The sequence below is a fragment of the Bos grunniens genome, chromosome 13 (genome assembly GCF_055505025.1).
Source record: "Bos grunniens cultivar Pamir isolate PY7600 chromosome 13, Bosgru_T2T1.0, whole genome shotgun sequence".
Classification (NCBI taxonomy): domain Eukaryota; kingdom Metazoa; phylum Chordata; class Mammalia; order Artiodactyla; family Bovidae; genus Bos; species Bos grunniens.
Window position 1 is genome coordinate 20,739,097 of NC_141177.1, and position 13,964 is coordinate 20,753,060.

The 13,964-nt window shown below is 45.6% G+C and overlaps 1 protein-coding gene and 1 long non-coding RNA gene across 7 annotated transcripts in view; both read left to right on the forward strand.

Annotated features, from left to right (window-relative positions):
- CDK5RAP1 (CDK5RAP1 mitochondrial tRNA methylthiotransferase) overlaps positions 1–4,257 on the forward strand; it is a 61,636-nt gene extending 57,379 nt beyond the window's left edge. For 3 of the 6 annotated variants that reach the window (XM_086332351.1, XM_086332361.1, XM_086332354.1), the window contains exon 15: positions 3,534–4,257. In XM_086332351.1, the coding sequence (XP_086188477.1) occupies positions 3,534–3,596 (63 nt within the window). In that variant the 3' untranslated portion in view covers positions 3,597–4,257. The remainder of the gene's footprint in view (positions 1–3,533) is intronic. The other 3 variants (XR_015139129.1, XR_015139127.1, XR_015139128.1) reach the window with 3 other exon arrangements.
- A 5,604-nt stretch (positions 4,258–9,861) lies between these two features.
- The window catches only part of LOC147360385 (uncharacterized), a 63,389-nt gene continuing 59,286 nt past the window's right edge, over positions 9,862–13,964 (forward strand). Inside the window, exon 1 of the long non-coding RNA XR_015139135.1 lies at positions 9,862–9,989. This is a non-coding gene — a long non-coding RNA (uncharacterized LOC147360385). The remainder of the gene's footprint in view (positions 9,990–13,964) is intronic.

Below are 13,964 nucleotides of genomic sequence, written 5' to 3' on the forward strand. Positions count from 1 at the left end.
CAGGCCCCTGTTAACACCTACTGCGCTAAGCAGAGTAATGTACATTTTAGCCGGGAAGTGGTATGGCGAAAGAGATTCAAAACACAGAACCCAAGTCATCTATCCTTTGACGAGCTGGCCTATGCTTGTTTCCCTCCTGGAGTTTTGACCTTTTCTCTTGTGTATTGTTTATTGAGAGTTCTTACCTCGTCCGGTGCCGATCGGTTGGTGTTGGTGGGCACAAGTTTTCAGGAGGTGCCTTACTCCTGCTTCTGCCTCCGATCTGTCAGAGGAAAAGCTCCATCCCATTTTTATAGACCAGTGTCTCTCGGAAAAGTCTTTGGACATGTAGGGACACCATCCAAGCCTACTGATAAGGGTGATGTGATACAGGCTGACTTCCAAGATCAGCACCTGCTAATGGTTTTGATGTCTGTCTGTGTCTTTCTGAGATGTTCTGCAGGCCAAGTAACTGTTCCCTTCTTTTTAATCTTCACAGGCCTGTTAGCTTTAAAATTTTTTTTACATTTAATTATCTTTTTTTGTCTGGGCTTTTCTCTGGTTGCAGCAAGTGGGAGCTACTCTTTAGTGGCAGTGCATGGGATGCTCATTGCTGTAGCATCTCTTGCTGCGGAGCAGGGGCTCTAGGGAGCTTGGGTTTGATCCCTGGTCCCAGAAGGTATCACATGCCTCGGCGCAACCCCGCCCGTGGGCCACAGCTACGGAGCCTGCACTCTAGAGCCTGTGCTCCTCAACAAGAGAAGCCCCCGCAGAGAAGGCTGTGTGCCACAAGTAGGGAGTGGCCCCTGCTCACCACAACTATTGAAAGCCCACATGCAGCAGTGAAGACCCAGCACAACCAAGAAATAAATAAAAATTTTTTTAATTAAAAAAAAAGAGTCTGGGTTAAGAATTCAGTTCAAAGGGATTAGATGGTCCCTCTCTCTTGGGTTTAAGCAGCTCTCCAGCCACATGAAATTCCCCTGCACTCATCTAGTATTGTCTGCCTCTTACGTGCCCCTCACTGGGCAGTCTTTGTCCCCTGTAACATGCTAATTATCTGCTGCTTCATGATAAAGGGCTCTGAGTCCAACTGAGCTGGGTAGTAACATCATGGTGAGCCCTCTCCTGGAGATTCTCTGAGTGTATTTGCCTCTCTAGGCCTCTCAGCTGTCTACCATAAAGGACCTGTGTGCTCACTCATTCCTATATTGCCACAAATATATATTGTACCAGGCACTGTTCCTGGGGGCTTCCCTGGTGGCTCAGACAGTAAAGAGTCTGTCTGCAATGCGGGAGATCTGGGTTCGATCCCTGGGTCAGGAAGATCCTGGAGAAGGGAATGGCTACCCATTCCAGTATTCTTGCCTGGAGAATTCCATGGTCAGAGGAGCCTGGAAGGCTGTTACAGTCCATGGGGTTGCAAAGAATCAAACACGACTGAGCGACTAACACATATACACTCTTCCTGGAGGCGGTAGAAGGGTGTACAACTCACAGGGTCCCAGCCCTAATGGAGCTGATGGTCCAAGTGAGAGAGACTGACACTCGCCAACCTACCCACAGATGAGTGGATGATCATGGATCAGGGTCTGAAGCAAATGAAGCTGGTTCTGGAAGCTTCACTAGTTGGGATTGCATTGGGCAGAGCATCTGGAAGGTTCTCTGGGAGTCTTCAGGGCAGGTGTGGGCCTGGCCCTGCCCTCTTTTCCTAGTGGAGAAAACTGGCTGTCCCTGCAGGGATCATTATCACCTGGGGGTGGGGGTCCTTGTTAAAAGTTTTAATTCTTGGATCCTCCCTTCCCTAACTCTTAAATACTTTAATAAGTCAGGGTTGAGTTGAAGAAATTTGTTGAAAAAGCCTCCACAAATGGTCCAGGCGAGTGGCCCAGGTTTGAGAACCACTGGTCTAGCCCATTCCATGCCCTTGTTTTTTTTTTTTTTTTTGCAGATGAGAACACTGAGTTCTAGAGAGGAGGTTATGTATGTGCCTCAGGACGCCAAGAAGTCCAGCTGATTTAGGATCTGAACTCAAATCTTCTTGCTATTAATAGATATCAAATCTCCCCCCAAACCCACTGTTACTTTCTGCTGTGAGCCAGGGAGATGGGATCGTCAGTGAGTTCTTTCCTATCCCTGAAGTAAAGTGTGACGCTCTCAGTGACCCTTGGCATGTGTTCATGCCTGCGTTCATTCGGTGGATATCACTGAGTACTTTCTCTTTGCCATGTACTGAGGTAGGCTGTGGGGACTAGGTCGTGGGCCAGACACACAGGTTCTCCTTCACGGAGCTCACACCTTAGTGGGGGACACTGTTAATAGGTTGACTTCTGATAGTGATATTAAAAAAAAAAAAGATGGAGAGAGGGAGTGAGTTCTCTTTGGACAGGGTGTCAGGTGATGAGTGACATTTTATCCCTGATGGGGGAAATATGAGGGGTCCAGGCCTGCAGAGGTCTGGGGCTTGGAAAAGTACAAAGAACCTGACATGGGTAAGAACTTGACTAGTTCAAGAGGTGGGAGGAAAGATTCCTGGCTGAAGGCAGAGAAAACTGCCCCGGGAGACAAGTATAGGTTTTACTCCTGCGCTGGACACCAGTGAAGGGAAACAAATATGAGCCTCGGCCCAGGGGCGTGCTCCGTGCTACCCTGAGCTAGAACTGCTTTTTCAGGAGAACTTCAAGCAGGGTCATTACATGATTTGCTCAGCTCTCTTTCCTTTCCCTAATTACCCCAGGAATGAGGCTTGAAGGGTGTCAAGAGCCTGCTGTAGTGCTCGTCTGTATTCAGGATTTTCCAGTCTCTAGCAGCAGCAGCAGCAGCAGCAGCCCAGACTTCTTCTCACTTATTATCTCATTTAATGGCTCCCTCAATTCTATGCCTATGCTGTGGGTGTCAGGCTTCTTCTGTATTTTAGAGAAGCCCCAGTCATCTATTAGGTTCCTAGCACTCCATGTTCTGTGATTGATTGAGTGCATCCTGACATGATCATGCCATGGTGTTCCCACAGCTTTACAATGTAAGAGTCGGGGAGAGGGGGTGATTTGGACTCATGGGATGGGGGCTGATTTGGACTCAATGCCTGAAGTGGAGAGTGGGGGCTGGGGTGGGGATTGGGCTGGGGCCCTGCTTTCAGGCAGGCTCAGCATTTTGCTGCAGGGCCCCTCCAACCTCCACAGTATGTTCTCATACTGTGAACCTCAGCTCCAGTTCCAGTTGCCAAAGATCCCATTTTCGTCTTTGCTGAAATGTCGATGCCTAGAACAAATGACAGCTGACCTTTTCTCAGAGGGCAGAAGGTGTACCCGATGATAGCAGAAGACAGAACCGACTGTCCTGGCTCTTATTTTTCTTGGACCTTTGAGGGAAATGGAACCACCTTTTACGTGAAAATCTGTGACATCTGTTGGTGGGTGTGAACTTTGATTTCAGTGTTTCCAGTGATTCTTTGGAGCCAAAGAATGAACCCAACTCCATGTTCTGGAAGGGGCATATCCGGAATGCAACCTCTGATGGGGCCTCCTGGTCTTTGTCTCTCTCTCCTTGAACTTTAGGAGATGTGGCAGTCTTTGAATTCTGCTAATCCAGGATCCATGGGAGGTGTTTCACTCAGATGAGGTTTATCAGGCGGGACACAAGGATGCGGTTGTTCTCAAGCTCTCAGTGATTTGACCTGCTGACTCTTGGAGGGTAGGCCCTTTCCAGTCTGGCCGAGACTTAGCCCCACAGGAGGCTGGGTAAGTGCCAGCCCTTGACGGCTTCTATATGAAGATGTCACAATGAACCAGGTCAACTTGGGGGCATCCTGTTTCCAGTTGTCTCTCTCTCTCTCAATTCATTTTTGTATGAGTTATTTTTTCTGGGGTTTTCACTTATGACACTGGATTTAATGTTTTTTAGACCCCAGTTCTGATGCAAATGCTGCCACCTCCCTCTGTTTTCTCTACTGGATCCCAGAAGTCCTAGTCCTAGAGGAGAGAAGAGGGGTAGAATGACTGTAAGGGAGGACTATATTGGCAAGTGTTACCTTTGATTCTTGGTATGTTGTCTTTTCATGACTACTCTGTTATAAAAATTTCCAGGGATTTCCCTGGTGGTCCAGTGTTAAGAATCCACCTTCCAATGGTCAGAAAACTGAGATCCCACATGCCTCGGGACAGCTAAGCCTGTGTGCTGCAACTACTGAGCCTGTGCATTGCAACAAGAGAAGCCCATGGATGCCGCAACGAAGACCCAGTGCAGCCAAAAATAAATTAATAAAACAATTAAAAAATTAAACATTTCCAATTTTCCTTTTGCTTTCATTGTCCCTTGAGTTACTTAGAGGTTTGTAGTCTAATTTAGAATCATCCTCATGTCTCCTAATGTATCGATCTGTTACTGATTTTTAACTAATGATATTGTGGTTATGTATTTAAACTTTTTGCATTCGTTGAGTATTGTTTTATGTCACAGCATGTGGTCTGTCTTGACGAAGAACTCATGAGCTCTTTGGCTATGCATGAGCCAAGATGATGTAAGCCAACCACCTGCTATATTGCCCACTAATCACAATTTAAATCTCTGAACAGAATATAAAAGGAAAATACCCCAAAGCTCTGAGAGTAAATAATAATAGGTAAGGGAAGGAGGTAAAGTTTTTCAGGCATAAACTTCCTTTTTTCCCTTAGGTTTTCTTCTTTGATTCCTGGGGAGCCCCTGTGCTGAAAGTGTGCAGCACATTGGACTACAAAATCTCCATAAGATTTCCTCTATATTCTGGCTGAAAGTGAAAGTGTTAGTTGCCCAGTTGTGTTTGACTCTTTGCGACCCCATGGACTGTACTGTCCATAGAATTCTCCAGGCAAGAATACTAGAGTGGGTTGCCATTTCCTTCTCTAGGGGATCTTCCCAACCCAGGGATCAAACCTGGTCGCCCACATTGCAGGCAGATACTTTACTGTCTGAGCCACCATGGGAGCCAAGTCATGTGAAAGTGAAAGGGTTAGTCACTCAGTCGTGTCCAACTCTTTGTGACCCCATGGATTGTAGCCCATCAGGCTCCTCAGTCCATGAGATTCTTCAGGCAAGAATACTGAAGTGGGTGGCCATTCCCTTCTCCATTATTCTGGCTAGAGGACTGGATAAATGGGCTTCATTTGAGCTCATGAGATAATAGAAAATAGGTATATTGGTCTCTGCCTCCAATTCCTGGCACAGAGCTCCTAAAACCCTTGTAAATTCCTAAGTGATAAATGCAATAAGAGCATCTTTTGTTCTAATGAAGTGACACTGGATGGTGGCTCCTGGGTGGTTTCTGGATAGGAGTTGGCCACCAGAAAGACCAAGCCGTGATTAGAAGGTTGGAAATTTCAGCCTCACCTTCCATCCTCTAGAGAAGGGAGATGGACTGGAAATGAAGTTAATGATTGATCATGCCAAATTGAGGAGCCTCCTATACAATCCCAGAAGTACAGGATTTGGAGAGCTTCTAGGTTGGTAAACAGATTTACATCAGGAGGCTGATGCACCCCAGATCCACAGGAACAGAAGCTCCTGGGCTTGGGACCATCCCAGACTTTGCCCTGCATCTCTTCATCTGGCTGTTCATCTGTATCCTTTATCATATCCTTTTGTAAACTGAGTTTATGAACTGAGTTACTTTAAATTCAGTGAGCTGTGCTAGCCAGTTAATCAAACCTAAGGAAGGGGGTCATGGGAACCTTCAGTTTGTAGCTGGTTGGTCAGAAGCACAGATAACAGCTTGGGGATGCAACCAGTGTCTGAAGGACATTAAACTGTGGGCATGTATAAGTGTGATTAAAAAGAAAAATTTGAAAGATTAGGAAATATATATGTATGGCTATAGGGGCTATCTTAATATCAAACCAATGTAAATTTTAGAACAAGATATTGTATCAGGGATCAAGAGAGACATTATATAATAATAGAAGAGTCAGTTTACCTAGAAGCCATAGTAATCCTAAACATGTCTATATCTAACAACAGATCACATGAAGGAAAATCTGACAGAAATGAAAAGAGAAATAGAGAAACCCACAATTACATTTGGAGATTTCTTTGATTAACCAACAAGTTAACCAATGATTAACCAACATTCTTCTTTCAGTTGATGGAAAAAGTACACAGAAAAATCAAACACATAGAGAAGCTGAACAACACTTCCAACTAATTTGAACCAACTGACCTGTACAGGACAATCTACCCAGCAACAGTAGAATGCAATGTTTCCAAGATTGTATGAAGCATTCACCAACAGACTATATTCTGGTCCATAAAACAAACTTAAAAAAATCAAAGTATATTCTTTGATTACTGTTGTTGTTCAGTTTCTAAGTCGTGTCCAACTCTTTGTGGCCCCGTGGACTGCAGCACGCCAGGCTTCCTTGTCCTTCACTATCTACCAGAATTTGCTCAAACTCATGTCCATTGAGTAGGTGATGCCATCCAACCATCTCATCCTCTGTCGCCCCCTTCTCCACCTGCCCTCAGTCTTTCCCAGCATCAGGGTCTTCTCCAAAGAGTTGGCTCTTTGCAACAGGTGGCCACAAGAAGCTTTCTAAGAAATAGACATGCTTGATTTCATGTAGTCCCCCTTTACCAAAATCACATATATACTGTCCTTCCCCCCTACCCTGTTTGGAACAGTCTCTCAGAGTTATCTGAGGTGCTGTCTCCTGGGCTGCAGTTCTCATAGTGCCCCAAATAAAACTTAACTTGCAACTCTCATGTTGTGCATTTTTTTTAAGTTGACAATAGGATAGAAGGTGAAACTACAAACATCAATTGCATTTGTATATTGACAAGTAAGAGCTGTATATTAAAATGAAGACTATATTTTACAGTAGCACAAAAAATAAGCTACTTAGGTATAAATCCCTCAAAACCTGTTCCTGAATAGTCTTTGTGTCAAAAACTACAGAGTTGATGACATAAATCAAAGCAGACCTTAAAAAAAAAATGGAGAGACACGTGTTCATGGGTTGGAAGGTGCAATATTGTTAAGAAATGCATTCCTTACAAATTGCAATCCCAAGAAAAATTCCAGTAGACTTTTTCTTAGAAATTGACAGTCTGATTCTATCATTAATATTGAAAACCCAAAGCACTAGAATAACCAGAACAATTCTGAAAAAGAAGAACAAAGTTTTATTTGGCAAAAGAATGAAAAACAGGGCCACGTGGGGTGGGGGTGGGCACAGATTGGGAGAGAATCTGAAGTTGGGCTTGTGTCCAGGACATGTAAAGAACTCTCAAAATTCAACATCACAACCCTGTGATGTTCTCTCCAGGATCTCACCATTAAAATTAAAAAAAAAATTTTATTTACGTTTAATTGGAGGATAATTGCTTTACACTGTTGTGTTGGTTACTGCCATATAACAACGTGAATCAGTCATAACTATATATATCCCCTCCCTCTTAAGCCTCCCTCCCTTTCACCCCCATCCCACTCCTCTAGGTTATCACAGAGCACAGGGCTATTATAGCAACTTCCCACTAGTTATCTATTCTGGCCTCCATTGAATAACTTCTCTTCCTATCATATGCATTGTGTTCTCTATTTATAAGATGCAAATAGCACATGGCAGGAAATTTGAAAGTTCAGAGAAATACAAAGAAGGGAAAAGAGATTCTGAGTGACAGCATTGGTATTTCTTTTTTTTGCATACCGAGTATAATTTTTATTTTGCTTTTGAAAAATTAGTACCATCAAAAGCATTTTTTGTATATCGTTACAATTTTGGAAAACTTTCTAATGATCTCACGAGTGCGTGTGCCAAGTTGCTTCAGTCGTGTTTGATTCGTTGTGACCCCTTGGACTGTAGCCTGCCAGGCTCCTCTGTCCATAGGATTCTCCAGGCAAGAATATTGGAGTGGGTTGCCATGCCCTCCTCCAGGGGATCTTCCCAACCCAGGGATTGAATCCGAGTCTCCTGTATTGCAGATAGATTCTTTACCACTGAGCCACTGGGGAAACCCCTAATGATCTCATACTTGGCTCGAATATTTCCTTTTTATTTTTTTCTAGTATTTTTTTTTCTTTCCGCTTCATTAGTATCTGTATTTCATCGCGTGCTTTAATATATCTATTCTTAGGATGATTAGGACAGACGGATTCTCAGAAGTGGGCCCAAAACCTCGCCTCTCTTCAGTGCCCCTCACGGTCTAGGTTTGCATTCCCTGCTGGTTGAGACGGGTGGGGGATGAGTCAGCACTCTTGGTTTTCTTAGGTATTGTCTGTTGAGTGTCTGGACATGTGCTGGGCATGTCCTACTGGTCAGGAAATGGCATTGCCGTAATGCTTCACAGGGATTGTACATTAGACTTAATGGAAATGAATACATTATCGAGCCCTGGCAGGCTTTTAGGTGTTACGGCTGAAGTCTGGGAGAGTCACTCCATGGTGCCAGTGCCATGCCTTGGTCATAGTTGGCACTCAGCATTGAGTGACCTTCACTACAGTGGGGGATCTGAGGGAGAGGGTGTGGGGTCCCTTTAGGCAAGGCGTTCAGGGATGGCCTCCACGTCAGTTGACATTATTGTATCAGAAATGTGTGACATGAAGGATCCAAACATGCAGAGATTTGGGAGAGAAGGATGGGTGCAGGATGAAAGTACACTGTGTCTTAAGTGGGCAAGAGCATGAAAGCAGGCCTGGGAGCTTTAAACATGCTTGTTACATGATTTGCTCAGCCCCCTTTTCTTTCCCTAATTGCCCCAGAACAAGGCTTGAGGGCTTCCCAGGTGGCGCTAGTGGTAAAGAATCCACCTGCCAATGCAAGAGACCTAAGAGATGTGGGTTTGATCACTGGGTTGGGAAGATCCCCTGGAGGAGTGCATGGCAACCCACTCCAGAATTCTTGTCTGGAGGATCCCATGGACAGAGGAGCCTGGAGGTGGCAAAGAGTCAGACACAACTGAGTGACTTAGCATGCAGGAATGAGGCTTAAAGGGTATCAGGAGATTGCTGTAGAGCTCATCTGTATTCAGGATTTTCCAGTCTCTAGCCCAGACTTCTCACTTATTATCTCATTTAATGGCTCCCTCAATTCTAAAGCCTATCCTGTGGGCCTCAGGCTTTTTCTGTATTTTAGAGAAGCCCCAGTCATCTGTTAGGTTCCTAGCACTCCATGTTCTGTGATGGGGTGCCGTCCTGGCATGATCATGCTGTGGTGTTCCCACAGCTTTACAATGTAAGAGTCGGGGAGAGGGGGTGATTTGGACTCATGGGGTGGTTAATGTCTTAAGTGGGGAGTGGGAGCTGGGGTGGGGGTTGGGCTGGGCCCTGACTTCAGGCAGGCTCAGCATTTTGCTGCAGGGCTCTCCAACCTTCCTGTTCTCGTACTGTGAAGCTCAGCTCCAGTTCCAGTTGCCAAAGGTCCCGTTTTCGTCTTTGCTGAAATGTCGGATGCCTAGAACAAGTGACAGCTGACCTTTTCTCAGAGGGCAGAACGTGTAGCTGGTGATAGCAGAAGACAAAGCCGACTGTCCTGGCTCTTATTTTTCTTGGACCTTTGAGGGAAACGGAATCATCTTTTCGGTGAAATTTGTCATGCCTGTTGGTGGGTGTGAACTTTGATATCGGTGCTTCCATTGATTCTTTGGTGCCAAGGAATGAATCCAACTCCATGGTCTGGAAGGGGCATATCCGGAATGCAGTCTCTGAAGGCCCTGGGGGCCTCCCAGGTCTTTGTCTCGCTCCCTCCTTGAACTTTCGGAGGTGGGGCAGCCTTTGAATTCTGCTAATCCAGGATTCATGGGAAAGTGTTTCAGGCAGGTATGGTTGGTTTATCAGGCTACGCACAAGGACATGTTTGTTCCCAAGCTCTACGTGATTTGACCTGCTGATTCTTGAAGAGCAGGGCCTTTTCAAGTCCGGCCAAGTCTTGGCTGGATCACAGTTCCAGAAGATAAGGCAGAGACCAATTCTTAATGACCTTTGTGTGAAGATGTCTTAATAGGACTGGCTGAGCCATGGTTGGCATCAGAGTTTTGACCTTTCAGAGGTATTTTTTTTTAATGTATTCATTTCTTACGGCTGTGCTGTGTCTTCATTGCTGTGTGTGGTCTTTCTCTAGTTGTGGCAAGCGCGGGTGCTCTCTAGTTGCGATGTCTGGGCGTCTCATTGCGGTGTGTCTTGTTGCACAGCAGGGGCACTAGGGCACATGGGCTTCCCGTAGTTGTGGCTTGCAGGCTCAGTAGTTGTGCACTGGCTTAATTACCTTGCAGCGTGTGGTATTTTCCTGGACCAGGGATTGAACCCATGTCCCCTGCGATGGCAGGCAGATTCTTAACCACTGAAGTCCCATAGGTGTTTTTTAGTGACCTGCATAGAGCCGTGTGCATGCTTGTATGTTTGTCTGAATATATGCTTGTCTGTGTCATCTAGTCCCCTGGACTTGTCAGTCATGTGTGGCTTTCCTTCCCCAGTTTCCTTCTCTTGTGCACTTGCTCTCAGATCTTTGCCAGCAATGGGAATTCACAGAGGCCTCCTGTAGGGAACTTACCTCCCTGAACTCTTCGGTTGCTTGTAAAATTTGGGTTAATTTTCATTTGTAGGGTACATATCTTTCATGAGATTTTCAGTGAGCTTTGTGATTTATCAAAGGTGAAAGGTTAGTGTTTTAGAAAGAGGCAAAATTTCTGTGCACAGGCTCTGGGGCCAGACAGGCCTGTCTGTGAATCCTGGTTCAGCTACTTACTCTTCTGTGGCCTTGGGCTGTCATCCAACTTTTTTTGTGCCTTCGTTTCCTCGTGCATAAAGTAGGGATAATATTGTCCCTTTCATAGGGGTGCCTTGTGGATCAAATGAGGTGAATAAATCAAACAGTTAGCACCATGCTTGGCATATATGCGTGTGGGCATGCTAAATCACTTCAGTCGTGTCTGACTCTGCGACCCTATGGACCGTAGCCCACCAGGCTCCTCTGTCCATGGGATTTCCCAGGCATGAATACTGAAATGGGTTGCTATGCCCTTCTCCAAGGGATCTTCCCAACCCAGGAATGGAACATGAGTCTCCTGCATTGCAGGTGGATTCTTTACTGTCTGAGCTACCAGGGAAGCCCCTTGGCATATATGAGTATTCCATAATTTACTACCGTCATCATCATCATATAATTTTGCATCATTTTTTTCAGGATTTTTTTTTTTTTTTGGTCTACCTTTCAAATTTTATACCGTTTTCCTAGACTTTGGCAACTATTTATACTTTATTTGCTATAAGAAAATATGGATTTGGGGTTTTTTTTTAACTGAAATATTGGATTCTTTATAATGCTTTTACCAGAATTAAGGCAGGCATAGAGACATTTTAATGTCACTAGAGTTTTTGCTTTCAATGGGAGGACAGAGTTCTGTTGACACATCCTACCACAATGATACGTGTGAATATATCTTGTCACAGATGCATGAGTGGTTTCAAAAGGTTAAGTATTTAAGACATGTTTGCAGATGTCTTTGTTTTGACTCTGTTTCTTTTCCACCCAATTGCCCCACAGATGTCAATGTGTTAGGCCTATGGTCTCTGCTTTGTTAATAGGTCAAAGCTGAATGTGTCTATGCCTAGAGGAGTTTTTCATTCATTCCCCGAGGGGCTACACATTGTTTTTGCTGCTTTCTCACTGAGTGACTTTACCATCCATGGGCTACATTTTGCTGCTTGAAAGTGCAACAAGTTGGCTCCCTATATAGCTATAGGTGTTTCTCTAATGGCATTTTACATATCAGCCAGCTTGGGTTTTACGGGTGTAGGGGTTGGGGTGGGTAGATGGATCTAGCTTTGCCTGAGATGGAGAGAGGATCATGTCATGGAAATCACACTGAAAAGATACAAGATTGCGACCACAACCACCAAACCCCTGTTAATAAGCACTCAAAAAATGCTTTCCATCCTTACAACAACCTGCATTCAGCAGCAGCGGCAGCACATTACCATCACCCACATCCCCATTTAGAGATGAAGAGACTGGGGCTCAGAGAAGCTGCTATTCCTCTACAAAAGTGGCAGGGCTGGGATTCAAGCACAGATGTGCCTGAAACCAAAGCCTTGACCTAGGACGTGCCGTTTGTCTTCTCGTGCCCCTGGTCTGTGAGATTCTTGGGGGCTGGGGCATGTCTCACTCACCTTGTACATCCCTGTCTCCACTCAGTGTGCAGTAAACATGGAACAAATGAAGTAATGGTCGAATAAATGAATGGATCGACTTCTCAGAGCCTCATTTTCTCTCCCTGACTGTCAAATCAGCTATCAGTTCCTTGCCTGCTTCTCTTATGGGGCATTATGGGAGTCAGATGACACGGTGGCTCTGAGTGTGTAAAGTGACAGCCTTATGTGAGGCAAGGAGAGTTCAGCCATCCATCCATCCATCAGTTCATCTATTTATGTATTCCTCAGACATTTATTAAGCACCAGCTATGTACCAGGCACCATGAATGCATTAATGAGCCATGGTCTCTCCCCTCATGACTTATAGTCAGAGAGACAGACACAGGCCAAGTAAACAGACCAATAAAATTCAGTGAAATAAAGGACAAGTTGTGTTAAGAGTTTTGAAAGAAATGAAGCCTGAGATGGCAGTAGTTGAGGACCTCTCAGAGGAGATGGTTCCTAAGTTGATTTAAAGGATGAGAAGAAACCACCCAAGACAGGGTGAGGGGCTGAGGGAGAGGGAACAGCTTGGGTCAGCCTGCTATAGGGAAGATCTGGTGTGTTTGAGCAGCTCACAGGACAACGAAACTGAGGAGGATGGAGGGCTGACCTGGGGCCAGTCAGGAGGAGCCTCGTGGGCCGTGGTGAAGACCATGGATTTTCTTCTGAGTTGGAAACCATTAGAGGGTTTTAACCAGGAAGTGACATGATTCGGTTTATGTTTTGAAAAGTCTATTCTGGCTGCTACTTGGAGTCCAGGGGGAAGGCAGCCAGAATAATCCAGGTGAAAGATGGTGGAAGCCTTGTTCAGTGTGGTACTGTTGATGGATCTGAGAACTATTTAGAAAATAGGACCACAGGATTGGACCAGGCGTTGGACTGGGTGTGGAGGAATCAGAGCCCTTACCTGGGGAGTTGTGGTCAGGACCACAGGATTGGACCAGGCGTTGGACTGGGTGTGGAGGAATCAGAGCCCTTACCTGGGGAGTAGTGGTCGGGGTGGGGAAGAGTCAGTGCTTTCCATGTTCTTCCTTCTGGGCCCCTTTCTTTCTTTCAATAAATCTCTCCCCATTCTTTAGGCTACTATCCCAGTTGGTCAAAACACGTCCATCCTGTGTCATGTCCCTCAACACTCTTGGTTCTCGGTGGCCTCCCTCCTGGGTGACTCAGTGACTTTACTCCATGGAGCATAGAGGCTTCTCAGAGGTGCCCACTTTGGGGATTAGAAAGTGGAACGAGAGAGGGCAGAGATCAAGCCCCCTGTCTCATTCTATCAGAGGAGCTCCCTTGTCATCTGTTTTATGTATCAGATTTCTTTTAAGCTTTTCTTTGAAGACATGGATCATGAGCCTTCAAAAATTGAAAATCACTTCTTAAAAAGATGTATTTCTTAAGAAGACCTTCAGGGGGGATCTTTTTGGGGAAGATCTTAGGTCACCAAGCAGGTGAGCGGAGGAGGTGTTTTGGGCTGTTTGCTCCTTAGCTGAGCTTCGAGGCCTGGGATGGGGGTGGCAGCGGGAGGGACCATAGGGGTGGAGGGAGCAGGAGGGTGGTCTTTGGAGCCCCTGTCTTGACTTCTAGCATCAGAAGTGGTGTTGCCCTGCTGGCTGATGGGAGTGATCTCACAGTCTATCAGGGAGCACCCAGTGTTATCACGAGATTTAATGGGATAACAGTGTCTGCAGACTGCAGAGTGACATGCATCTGGTAAAGCCATAGGAGAGGAATGAGGATCTTCTAAGGCTCGAGGGAGAGGCTCTCTCCTGCTTGGACAGGTCATTCCTGCTGACGAGCAAGCCAGGGTCCTGAGGAAGTCTCCATTCAATCATTT